General features: G+C 49.9%; 1 protein-coding gene across 1 annotated transcript; it reads right to left on the bottom strand.

Moving 5' to 3' along the window:
* Window positions 1-834: 834 nt before the first annotated feature.
* Window positions 835-11,040, bottom strand: niban1a (niban apoptosis regulator 1a). Its single transcript, XM_080506449.1, has 13 exons — window positions 10,902-11,040; window positions 9,419-9,546; window positions 6,227-6,352; window positions 5,869-6,148; window positions 3,797-3,912; window positions 3,608-3,712; window positions 3,282-3,444; window positions 2,781-2,962; window positions 2,561-2,713; window positions 2,393-2,491; window positions 2,201-2,308; window positions 1,919-2,030; window positions 835-1,842 (listed from the first exon to the last, which is right to left on the bottom strand). Exons 1-13 carry the CDS (start codon window positions 10,963-10,965, stop codon window positions 1,139-1,141), a joined length of 2,340 nt encoding a protein of 779 aa, XP_080362575.1. The 5' UTR covers window positions 10,966-11,040; the 3' UTR covers window positions 835-1,138.
* Between the last annotated feature and the right edge of the window lie 1,209 nt (window positions 11,041-12,249).

The following is a 12,249-nucleotide window of genomic DNA, read 5'->3' as shown; positions in this document are numbered from 1 at the left end:
GTATGGTGGAGAGCCGCTGGCTCGCTAAAGGATTACACGATGTGCTAAATTAATAAATGTATTTATAGCACTGTATTAATCCCCAGAGGGGAAATTCCTTTCGGAGTTGAGCCACTGGTAGCAGCCACACCGGGGCACCACCGGGGGAGGAATGTGGCGTGTTCACCTTCATTTGGTTATTAATGGCGAGATCGGCGAGGGAACCGGTGCCAAGGCTAACGTGACAGGGATTAATCCGAGGGCGCAAGCTTGACGCCCGGCCGCGCCTTCAATAGCTCTTTATTGTTGGCGGTATCGGAATGTTTTGTCAGCAGTGATATCGCGGTATCGGAATGTTTTGGTTGGAGCGGTTCCATTTGATGTTCACACTTGTAACGAGCAACTGGAAATAAAACGCCGTCAGAGTGACCTGGTTCTTTCAACGAGTGACCTGCATTCGTTTATTTTAACAATGGGACTGAAACTGTTACGCGTAGGAGTCGACTGACACGACGAAACAAAGAAGTTCCACCGAAACAGAAAATACATCGGAACAAATATGTTAAAGTGCTAAAATAGAAGGCTGAAGTTTAAACTTAACTGTAGCAGAGGAGCTACTGGCCAATGTTCTGATGGAGGACACAGGATAGGGGACACAGAAGGAGGGACGGAGGACGAGGGACGGAGGACGAGGGACGGAGGACAGTCACTGATCCGGTTTTGACCCAGAACTTCACGACAACCCGTTCAGATCAGCTCGCCACTCGTTGCTCGTCGGAGACGTCGTCAACCTGGAACACTTTGTAAACAACGAAACACGCGGAGTCCAGCTCACACTCAAAACCTTTATTTTTGTAATTGCTATTAGGCTATGCTAGCACAGCTAACATCGCTTATATAGCTAACAGCTAAGAGGCACTTGGTGGCTGCTAGCTAAATTCTTCCCAACATTCCCAGAGTCAAATCATCACATTACGGAGCTAACGTGGCTAACAGGCTAGCATGACAACATAACAACAAAAAGGGTGAGTATTAGCATAGCATGTGCAAACTTAATTTAGTCATAACAATTTGAGCTTCAGCTATTGTTTTGATGCTAAGTGCTAACAGCAGTGTTTTGGTCACCATGGTGATATTAGCAACTCTAGCGTGGTTAGCTTCAGTCCTCCAGCCGGACCACGTCAGGAAAGAGGTTTAGCACCACAAGCTCGCTAATAGCTCGCACGCACTCTGGCGCCAAGCCAGCATTAGCACTTGATGGATCCGGTTCAGGATCTGGTACTGGATCTGGTCCAGTTTCTGACTGGGGTCCCAGCTCTTGTTGCGGTCCATCCTCTGGTCTAGGTCCAGGTACTGTTTCTGGTTCTATACAAGGTTCTGGTTCTTTTCCAGGGTCCAGTTCTGGTCCAGGTTCTGCTCTGGGTTCTGGTTCTACGAAAGGCTCTGGTTCAACTTCCGGTCTGTGTTCTTGTTCTGGTCCAGGTTCTGATACAGATGCAGGCTCAGGTTCTGATCCTTGTTCTGGTTCAACTTCCGGTCTGTGTTCTTGTTCTGGTGACGGTTCTGATACAGATGCAGGTTCAGGTTCTGATCCTTCTTTTGGTTCAGCTTCTGGTTCTGGTCTAGATCCAGTTTCTGGTACTGACTCTTGTTCTGGTCCAGAATCTGGTTCTGGTCCAGATCCAGTTTCAGGCATTGACTCTTGGTCTGGCACTGTTTCTGGTTCTGGTCCAGATCCAGTTTCAGGCATTGACTCTTGGTCTGGCACTGTTTCTGGTTTTGTTCCAGGTTCTGGTTCTGGGGTCTTCTCCTGGACCGGATCAGGGATCAGGTTGAACTTCTCCAGGCTAGGATCTGTTAGCGCTAAGGAACGAGAAGACAATGCTAAGCTAACGTACTAACAATGTTAACCTAGCAGACAAACAGGGAGAATGCTAACCTTTAGCCACATGGCGGATTAGCGTCTCGACGATGATGTCCTCATACTCGTTGTCCACAACGACAAAGGGGGCGGAGTCAGAGTCCAGCGAAAGCTGCAGTTCTGCTAACCCCTGGACAGAGCACAAGCTCGCAAGGCTAAGTGGTTAACGTCGAAATAGACGTCACAAGTGGTTAGCATGCTAGCAGCTGAGCAGGTTAGTAACAACGATTGTATGTGGTCTTACAGTCCTGTAGCATTGATTGGTTAGCTTGTTGGCAGTGGTTAGCATGTTAGCCTTACCATCCTGTAGTCGCGGTCCAGCTGCTCCTTAACATACGGTAGTGTGATGGTAATTAGCGCCTCCTGGACGATCTTCTTCCTCATGACGCTGCTATCGTAGTCAAAATGCTAACAACACACATCACCAAACATACGTGAGCCACTACACAGAGCATTCCCCACCTCAATTAGCAAACAGACACGCTAGCTTACCTGCAGAACGCGTTGTTTGGCCTTGTGGCTGGACTCCGGATCGACGATATCACTCGCGAGCAGGATCTGCTGGAACGTGAACTCCATGTTCCCTACCAGCTGTTGGCATTAACATGTTAGCACATTAGCACTCTGGTTGATCAGCAGAGTAATAATTTGACTGCCTACCTGCTGCAAGTCCAGGCGCGCGCGGTCGATTAGCACTAGCGTCAACGCTTTGGAGAACCCGAAGACTTTGGCATACGGCGCTAGCTTGTCGCTAATGCTCCACAACGTCTGGTAGCAACTCTGCAGGTTAGCGCTCGGCATGCGAGCAATGAGCTGATGGGAAGGAGCGACAGTTAGCGTCATGAACTGCTAATGCTAAGATGCCGTAGCTAATGCTTACTTTCTTGGGATTGGCGCCGTCCTCCTCGGCACTCTGGCACACCCCCTCCATAGTGTCGTGGCTAACTCTGCAGCCCTGCTGGAAGGCGTCGCTAACAGGCTCCATTAGTGCCGCTAGCATAGCACTCAGGTGCGGTGCCACTTTCTCCGTGGTTAGCTGCTCCGCCGCCGCCGCCATGCTAGCTAACAGATGCACACATATATGCTAGGCTAAGTGTGTTTGCAAACATGCTAAATGCTAACTATACTGCTAGTGATGACAGACGGATAAAATGTTGGGTTTTTTTTGGAGTAATTGATTACTTTGAGGCAATATTTACTTTTAGTTCCTTTCAGAAAAATGTTAATTTTAGTTACTGTGGAGAAAGAGATTACCTCACACTCTAGTTACTTTGAATTTAAAAAGTCACATTTAGATACTTTATAAAAGTTACTTTTAGTTACTGCATAACTCTGTAGTAATAAATTACTCTTCAGTAATAGATTGCCTGTAATAGATTACCTTGCACTTTGCTCCGTATGGCACGCCGGCTCTCCCGGATGAGGTCGAGGTCAGAGGTCATGGAAGGCTGCAGAGTCCGGATCCAGTCCTGGACCTCCTGCTGGACTCGAGAGAACTGGGTCAGCAGGACCGAGTCCAGCAGCACGTGGACCTCCTCCAGGAGCTGAGGAGACCCAGGTCAAAGTAATCTATTACTCTCAGCATGTTAGCCTCCAACACACTCCGGCTGGTCCACGGTACCAGGTGAGAACCGTACACACACACACACAGCAACCGGCCCATAATGCACTTGGGTGGGGGGGTGGCGGACCACTTCCTGGTCTCACCGTGAGCCAGGTCTGGGTCCTCTGGCCCCGGGGGGCCCGGAGGCGGTCCAGCAGGTCCTGCTGCAGCTGTGGGTGGAGCCGCTCCGTCACCAGGTTGGACAGCACCTGCAGACAGAGGAACCAGGTGTTGCGCCGCAGGAGCCAGGTGTCAAATGGCCGGGGGGGGGGGGGGAGTGGGCGGGGCCTCACCCGCAGCACACTGCCAATCAGAAGGCTCTCGGATCGGTACCGGCCCCGGTCCTGCTGGTAGAAGCGCACGGCCCGGACCAACGCCTCCACCTCCAGGCTCCGCCTCCTCAGGAAGTCTGTCAAGACATGGGGGGGAGTTAGCGCACGCTAAGGCTAGCGGCTAAAGCAGAGCGGCTATACGACTTGTATGTATAGGGCATCACTAGCGACGGCTCCTCTGATTCTTCCTGGTCCCAGGAGGTCTCCTGGTCTCCTGGTCTCAAAATGTATTTTGGTTGCCATGGAAACAGGTTACCATGATTGATGCCCCATGCCGGTTCTGAATACTTGTCTGAAAGTCTTGTAAGTTACTTGGCATCAGGATATAATGTTTGACCCTGAACATGTTAGTGTTGCTTTATGAAGTCATCAAGGCCATTCTCATGGATCTGATGGAACTATGGCGCCCCCTACTGGCTATAGCCATACATTGTGTTTAGAGAAGGACAACTGTAGTACAGAATCTGACTTTATCTCGTGTTAAGACGGAACGCAAACGTCATTAAGAGGCTAATGTTCATGTTTCTACACATGCATCTCTCTTTGTTTGCTAGATTTCCAATAATATCATGATTGAACATTATTATATATATATTATGTACGATTATATAATTAGATTATTTTTTTAAAACATGTAACGTATTCATACCTTTTCAATAGATGATTAGGTTTAATATATTAGAGATAACATCTATTATTTATGGATGAGAAGGTTGGATTTAAAAAATTCTACTTCTGCCTCTCCTTTCTGGACATGATTTCATTTTACTAGAGTTCTGGTGTCTGCTGCATTAGCAGTAGCATTAGCATACCACGGTTCTGGTGTCTGCTGCATTAGCATTAGCATACCATGGTTCTGGTGTCTGCTGCATTAGCATTAGCATACCATGGTTCTGGTGTCTGCTGCATTAGCATTAGCATACCGTGGTTCTGGTGTCTGCTGAACTAGCATTAGTGTACCGTGGTTCTGGTGTCTGCTGAACTAGCATTAGCATACCATGGTTCTTGTGTCTGCTGCATTAGCATTAGCATACCATGGTTCTGGTGTCTGCTGCATTAGCATTAGCATACCGTGGTTCTGGTGTCTGCTGCATTAGCATTAGCATACCGTGGTTCTGGTGTCTGCTGCATTAGCATTAGCATACCGTGGTTCTGGTGTCTGCTGCATTAGCATTAGCATACCGTGGTTCTGGTGTCTGCTGCATTAGCATTAGCATACCGTGGTTCTGGTGTCTGCTGCATTAGCATTAGCATACCGTGGTTCTGGTGTCTGCTGCATTAGCATTAGCATACCGTGGTTCTGGTGTCTGCTGCATTAGCATTAGCATACCGTGGTTCTGGTGTCTGCTGCATTAGCATTCGCATACCGTGGTTCTGGTGTCTGCTGCATTAGCATTAGCATACCGTGGTTCTGGTGTCTGCTGTATTAGCATTAGCATACCGTGGTTCTGGTGTCTGCTGCATTAGCATTAGCATACCGTGGTTCTGGTGTCTGCTGCATTAGCATTAGCATACCGTGGTTCTGGTGTCTGCTGCATTAGCATTAGCATACCGTTGTTCTGGTGTCTGCTGCATTAGCATTAGCATACCGTGGTTCTGGTGTCTGCTGCATTAGCATTAGCATACCGTGGTTCTGGTGTCTGCTGCATTAGCATTAGCATACCGTGGTTCTGGTGTCTGCTGCATTAGCATTAGCATACCGTGGTTCTGGTGTCTGCTGCATTAGCATTAGCATACCGTGGTTCTGGTGTCTGCTGCATTAGCATTAGCATACCGTGGTTCTGGTGTCTGCTGCATTAGCATTAGCATACCGTGTTTCTGGTGTCTGCTGCATTAGCATTAGCATACCGTGGTTCTGGTGTCTGCTGCATTAGCATTAGCATACCGTGGTTCTGGTGTCTGCTGCATTAGCATTAGCATACCGTGGTTCTGGTGTCTGCTGCATTAGCATTAGCATACCGTGGTTCTGGTGTCTGCTGCATTAGCATTAGCATACCGTGGTTCTGGTGTCTGCTGCATTAGCATTAGCATACCGTGGTTCTGGTGTCTGATGCAGTCCTCCAGGACTCTGCAGAACCGGTCCCTCTGGTCCTGGCTCTTGAAGCTGAAGGCCACATCTCTGCGATGCGGCAGGTCCAGGAAGACCAGGAACCGGGGCCCGGAGAACCCGGAGAACCCAGAGAACTCCTCCTTCACCCCACCTAGAGCTGGGAAGCTCCTCTGGAGCTGGTCCACGTACAAGTCTAACGAGGTCCACACGGAACCACCGGAGGGTACCAGAACCTGGACTGGAGGGAAGCCCTTCATGAAGCCCTGAAGGACAGAGAGAAGGTCTGGAGAACGTCTGGGGAACGTCTGGGGAACGTGAAGAGGAGTTAGGGAGAAGCTGACCTCCAGCCCCTCGTGGCTCTCCAGCCGGTGGTCTCCTCGAACCACCAGGTAGCGCTCTCTCCACTTCCTGTTCTGGTCCAGAACCAACCCGGACCCCTCGTATAGGACCTGGGCCTGAGGAGACTCCTGGACACACACATTCACGTCAAGCTGCAAAGTCGGGACCTTTCTCCTGTGTGTGTGTGTGTGTGTGTGTGTGTGTGTGTGTGTGTGTGTGTGTGTGTGTGTGTGTGTGTGTGTGTGTGTGTGTGTGTGTGTGTGTGTGTGTGTGTGTCACAAAAACAAGGTAGGCACTGTATGTGCTACAAGTAGTGCTGTCCTACAGGTGGTGCTGTCCTACAGGTGGTGCTGTCCTACAGGTGGTGCTGTCCTACAAGTGGTGCTGTCCTACAGGTGGTGTTGTCCTGCAAGTGGTGCTGTCCTACAAGTGGTGCTGTCCTACAAGTGGTGTTGTCCTACAAGTGATGTTGTCCTACAAGTGATGTTGTCCTACAGGTGGTGTTGTCCTACAGGTGGTGCTGTCCTACAAGTGGTGTTGTCCTACAGGTGGTGCTGTCCTACAAGTGGTGTTGTCCTACAGGTGGTGCTGTCCTACAGGTGGTGCTGTCCTACAGGTGGTGCTGTCCTACAGGTGGTGTTGTCCTACAGGTGGTGCTGTCCTACAAGTGGTGTTGTCCTACAGGTGGTGCTGTCCTACAAGTGGTGTTGTCCTACAGGTGGTGCTGTCCTACAGGTGGTGCTGTCCTACAAGTGGTGCTGTCCTACAGGTGGCGCTGTCCTACAGGTGGTGCTGTCCTACAAGTGGTGTTGTCCTACAGGTGGTGCTGTCCTACAAGTGGTGTTGTCCTACGAGTGGTGTTGTCCTACAGGTGGTGCTGTCCTACAGGTGGTGCTGTCCTACAGGTGGTGTTGTCCTACAAGTGGTGTTGTCCTACAGGTGGTGTTGTCCTACAAGTGGTGTTGTCCTACAGGTGGTGTTGTCCAACAAGTGGTGTTGTCCTACAGGTGGTGCTGTCCTACAAGTGGTGTTGTCCTACAAGTGGTGTTGTCCTACAGGTGGTGCTGTCCTACAGGTGGTGCTGTCCTACAAGTGGTGCTGCCCTACAAGTGGTGTTGTCCTACAGGTGGTGTTGTCCTACAGGTGGTGTTGTCCTACAGGTGGTGCTGTCCTACAGGTGATGTTGTCCTACAAGTGGTGCTGTCCTACAGGTGGTGCTGTCCTACAAGTGGTGTCTGTCCTACAAGTGGTGCTGTCCTACAAGTGGTGTTGTCCTACAGGTGGTGTTGTCCTACAGGTGGTGTTGTCCTACAGGTGGTGCTGTCCTACAAGTGGTGTTGTCCTACAAGTGGTGCTGTCCTACAGGTGGTGTTGTCCTACAGGTGGTGCTGTCCTACAGGTGGTGTTGTCCTACAAGTGGTGTTGTCCTACAGGTGGTGCTGTCCTACAAGTGGTGTTGTCCTGCAAGTGGTGCTGTCCTACAAGTGGTGCTGTCCTACAGGTGGCGCTGTCCTACAGGTGGTGCTGTCCTACAAGTGGTGTTGTCCTACAGGTGGTGCTGTCCTACAGGTGGTGTTGTCCTGCAAGTGGTGCTGTCCTACAAGTGGTGCTGTCCTACAAGTGGTGTTGTCCTACAAGTGGTGCTGTCCTACAAGTGGTGCTGTCCTACAGGTGGTGTTGTCCTGCAAGTGGTGCTGTCCTACAAGTGGTGCTGTCCTACAAGTGGTGTTGTCCTACAAGTGATGTTGTCCTACAAGTGATGTTGTCCTACAGGTGGTGTTGTCCTACAGGTGGTGCTGTCCTACAAGTGGTGTTGTCCTACAGGTGGTGCTGTCCTACAAGTGGTGTTGTCCTACAGGTGGTGCTGTCCTACAGGTGGTGCTGTCCTACAGGTGGTGCTGTCCTACAGGTGGTGTTGTCCTACAGGTGGTGCTGTCCTACAAGTGGTGTTGTCCTACAGGTGGTGCTGTCCTACAAGTGGTGTTGTCCTACAGGTGGTGCTGTCCTACAGGTGGTGCTGTCCTACAAGTGGTGCTGTCCTACAGGTGGCGCTGTCCTACAGGTGGTGCTGTCCTACAAGTGGTGTTGTCCTACAGGTGGTGCTGTCCTACAAGTGGTGTTGTCCTACGAGTGGTGTTGTCCTACAGGTGGTGCTGTCCTACAGGTGGTGCTGTCCTACAGGTGGTGTTGTCCTACAAGTGGTGTTGTCCTACAGGTGGTGTTGTCCTACAAGTGGTGTTGTCCTACAGGTGGTGTTGTCCAACAAGTGGTGTTGTCCTACAGGTGGTGCTGTCCTACAAGTGGTGTTGTCCTACAAGTGGTGTTGTCCTACAGGTGGTGCTGTCCTACAGGTGGTGCTGTCCTACAAGTGGTGCTGCCCTACAAGTGGTGTTGTCCTACAGGTGGTGTTGTCCTACAGGTGGTGTTGTCCTACAGGTGGTGCTGTCCTACAGGTGATGTTGTCCTACAAGTGGTGCTGTCCTACAGGTGGTGCTGTCCTACAAGTGGTGTCTGTCCTACAAGTGGTGCTGTCCTACAAGTGGTGTTGTCCTACAGGTGGTGTTGTCCTACAGGTGGTGTTGTCCTACAGGTGGTGCTGTCCTACAAGTGGTGTTGTCCTACAAGTGGTGCTGTCCTACAGGTGGTGTTGTCCTACAGGTGGTGCTGTCCTACAGGTGGTGTTGTCCTACAAGTGGTGTTGTCCTACAGGTGGTGCTGTCCTACAAGTGGTGCTGTCCTACAGGTGGTGTTGTCCTACAGGTGGTGTTGTCCTACAAGTGGTGCTGTCCTACAAGTGGTGTTGTCCTACAGGTGGTGTTGTCCTACAAGTGGTGTTGTCCTACAGGTGGTGCTGTCCTACAAGTGGTGTTGTCCTACAAGTGGTGTTGTCCTACAGGTGGTGCTGTCCTACAGGTGGTGTTGTCCTACAAGTGGCGCTGCCCTACAAGTGGTGCTGTCCTACAGGTGATGTTGTCCTACAAGTGATGTTGTCCTACAGGTGGTGTTGTCCTACAGGTGGTGTTGTCCTACAAGTGGTGTCTGTCCTACAGGTGGTGCTGTCCTACAGGTGATGTCCTACAAGTGATGTTGTCCTACAGGTGGTGTTGTCCTACAAGTGGTGTTGTCCTACAGGTGGTGTTGTCCTACAAGTGGTGCTGTCCTACAGGTGGTGTTGTAGGACAACACACACACACCTTGTGTCTCAGCCGGGGTGTGTGTCGTCTCTCCGGTTCCAGTTCATTTTCCAGTTCAGAGAAACGCGCCGCCGACATCTGTTTCCTGTAGTATGGAACAAAGTCGCGAAGCTCCACCTCCGCTTGCTCTGGAACCAGGAAGTGGATTTAAGCATGTGAGGCTAACTGGTGCTAACACATACTAACTCATGCTAACAACGCCAGGAACCCAGGGGTGAAAGGATAATAATGTTAATTAATACTGCTAAAACTGCAGAAAGAGTGACATTTAAGACATTAGCCTTGGCCATGCTAATGCAAAAGCTAACAATTCCCTCTGACAAAAAAAAAAGACATGCTTTGCTAATGCTAAACCCAGTGAAGTATTTACAGTACAATAGCTTGACATCATGCTAATTATAAAGCTAACAGCTAATGTTATAGTTGCATAAAAAGGAGAAACTCAAGGGTGTGGCTAGCTGATAACGGAGCGGTTGAACTGGTTAGCAGGGTGTTAGCTTCTGCAAACTCGCAGAACCAGAAGATTAGAATGTTCCAACGTTAGCGCTTTTGTTGTTAACATCAGATTAGCACGTTCGCATACAGGTAAGCGCCAGTTTGGCATGCTGCGTGACGTTAGCCTTACAGTGTTAGCTTGTTCTAGCTTGACGTAGTCTGCCATCTTAGGTTTACCGTTACCGAGACAAAAGCTTTGCATTCCGTCTTGCATTGTCTTCGTTTAATAGATAATTGTGTTAATTCTGAATTGTCTCAGGTCTGTTGCTCTTGAGCCAGCCGCAGTTGTGGAACACGCAGAAAGTAGAGAAAATAGATAACGTTATCAAGGTTCACATGATGTAATCCATAGGTTAGAAGCAGATTAGTAGGGTTTAGCCATAGATTAGCATTATTTTAGCACGTTAGCCTGACGTTCCAGGTGTTGAAGCTGGTATTTCCCAGCTGCTGTGGCTGTCTTTGAATGCACCGCGGTGTGACCGGGTCAGATGCTCCAAGGAAATGTGGGAACAAAAGAAGAGAGACATGTTACCACGGCAACCGGGGAGGGAGGGAGGGAGGGAGGACACAAACACACCTTTAACTCTGTGTGTGTGTGTGTGTGTGTGTGTGTGTGTGTGTGTGTGTGTGTGTGTGTGTGTGTGTGTGTGTGTGTGTGTGTGTGTGTGTACATATAAACAAATGTGACGTCCAAAGTTTATCTTTCTTCTTCCAGTGTTTTGTTTTTATTCAAAGTCCGTCTGACTTTGACATTTGACACACACACACACACACACACACACACACACACACACACACACACGCACACACACACACACACACGCACACACACACACACACACACACACACACCAACCGGCTCTGCAGGTTTCCTGCAGGTCGGTGGTGAAACCGGCTCCGGCTGCAGCTGCTCTGCGAGGCGGACGGCTGCCGGTCCGGAGGTGGAGGTCGGGAGGTGGAGGTCGGGAGGTGGAGGGTGGAGACTCACCTCTGATGGAGGAGGACTGAGGTTCATCCAGGAGACCAGAAGGAGACGAGGACGAGGCTCCCATCTCGGAGGAGAGGAGGAGTTACAGCAGGATTATTGTGAAGAGGAAGAGGAGGAAGAGGAATATCACTGCTCTCACTGTTCCACCTGCTGCTGCTGCTGCTCCTCCTCCTCCTCCTCCCCTTCCTCCTCCTCCTCCTCCTCCTCTTACTCCCCTTCCTCCTCCTCTTCCTCCTCCTCCTCCCCTTCCTCCTCCTCCTTCTCCTCCTCTTCCTTCTCCTCCTCTTCCTTCTCCTCCTCTTCCTTCTCCTCCTCCTCCTCCCCTTCCTCCTCTTCCTCCTCCTGCTGCTCCTCCTCCTCCTCCCCTCCTCCTCTTCCTCCTCCTGCTCCTCTTCCTCCTCCTCCTGCTCCTCTTCCTCCTCCTGCTCCTCCTCTTCCTTCTCCTCCTCCTCCCCCCCTTCCTCCTCCTCCTTCTCCTCCTCTTCATTCTCCTCCTCCTCCTCCCCTTCCTCCTCTTCCTCCTCCTGCTGCTCCTCCTCCTCCTCCCCTCCTCCTCTTCCTCCTCCTGCTCCTCCTCTTCCTTCTCCTCCTCCTCCTCCCCTTCCTCCTCCTCCTCCTCTTTCTTCTCATTGACTTAAAGGATGAATCAGTATTAAAGCATGAATGAAAGAAAGAAAACAAATGAAATCAAAGGAGAACAAAGGGGAATTTAGACAGAAACGACGACAAAGGAGCAAAAATGACGGGATAAAAGTCCAAGTGTGACTAAAAACAATTAAAAAGAAGTGGTGAGGCTCGGTGTGTATAAAAAAACCTGGAAGTTATATATGAGATATGTTTCACTTAATGTCTCTTTTGTTTCGTTTATTGTCTTATTGGGGTTTTTTGTTTGATCTGTTCTCAACATCAAAGGTGGAAAACTGGATTAAAAACAAGACTGTTATTTTGAAACAGGAGATAAACTTCTGTCCACCAGAGGACTTCAGTTCTGATCCACACCAGGAAACTGGCTCAGTCGTCACGGAGCCCAAATCCAGAAAGAATCCAGAAAGAACACGTTTCTCCGATCTGTCCAGAATGTCAACGGACTTTGTAAAACACACACGAGCCTTTTGAAACGCTTGAATACCTGAAATGATCGTCTGACAAACGAGGCGCAGAGATGGAAAGAGGAGCAATCAGACGACTGCAAGAACCTCATGTTCTCCTGGAGCAGTTCTAGATCTACTGGAATCTAATGATGCTCACTTTGGCCACTGGAACATTAGAATACGATAGAACCCAATGGAACATTAGAATATGATAGAACCCAGTGGAACATTAGAATATGATAGAACCCAATAGAACA

Source organism: Blennius ocellaris, assembly GCF_963422515.1.
Source record: "Blennius ocellaris genome assembly, chromosome: 12".
Taxonomy (NCBI): domain Eukaryota; kingdom Metazoa; phylum Chordata; class Actinopteri; order Blenniiformes; family Blenniidae; genus Blennius; species Blennius ocellaris.
This window is presented reverse-complemented; position numbering and strand designations above follow the sequence as displayed.

What these genes read in the sequence shown, in the direction of transcription:
- niban1a (XM_080506449.1), bottom strand. Translation starts at nt 10,965, where the DNA reads ATGGGAGCCTCGTCCTCGTCTCCTTCTGGTCTCCTGGATGAACCTCAG. An exon ending in CACCCCGGCTGAGACACAAG is followed by an intron (nt 6,353 to 9,418) that starts GTGTGTGTGTGT and finishes GTGTGTGTCCAG; the next exon opens with GAGTCTCCTCAGGCCCAGGT. An exon ending in CATCAGACACCAGAACCACG is followed by an intron (nt 3,913 to 5,868) that starts GTATGCTAATGC and finishes ATGTCTTGACAG; the next exon opens with ACTTCCTGAGGAGGCGGAGC.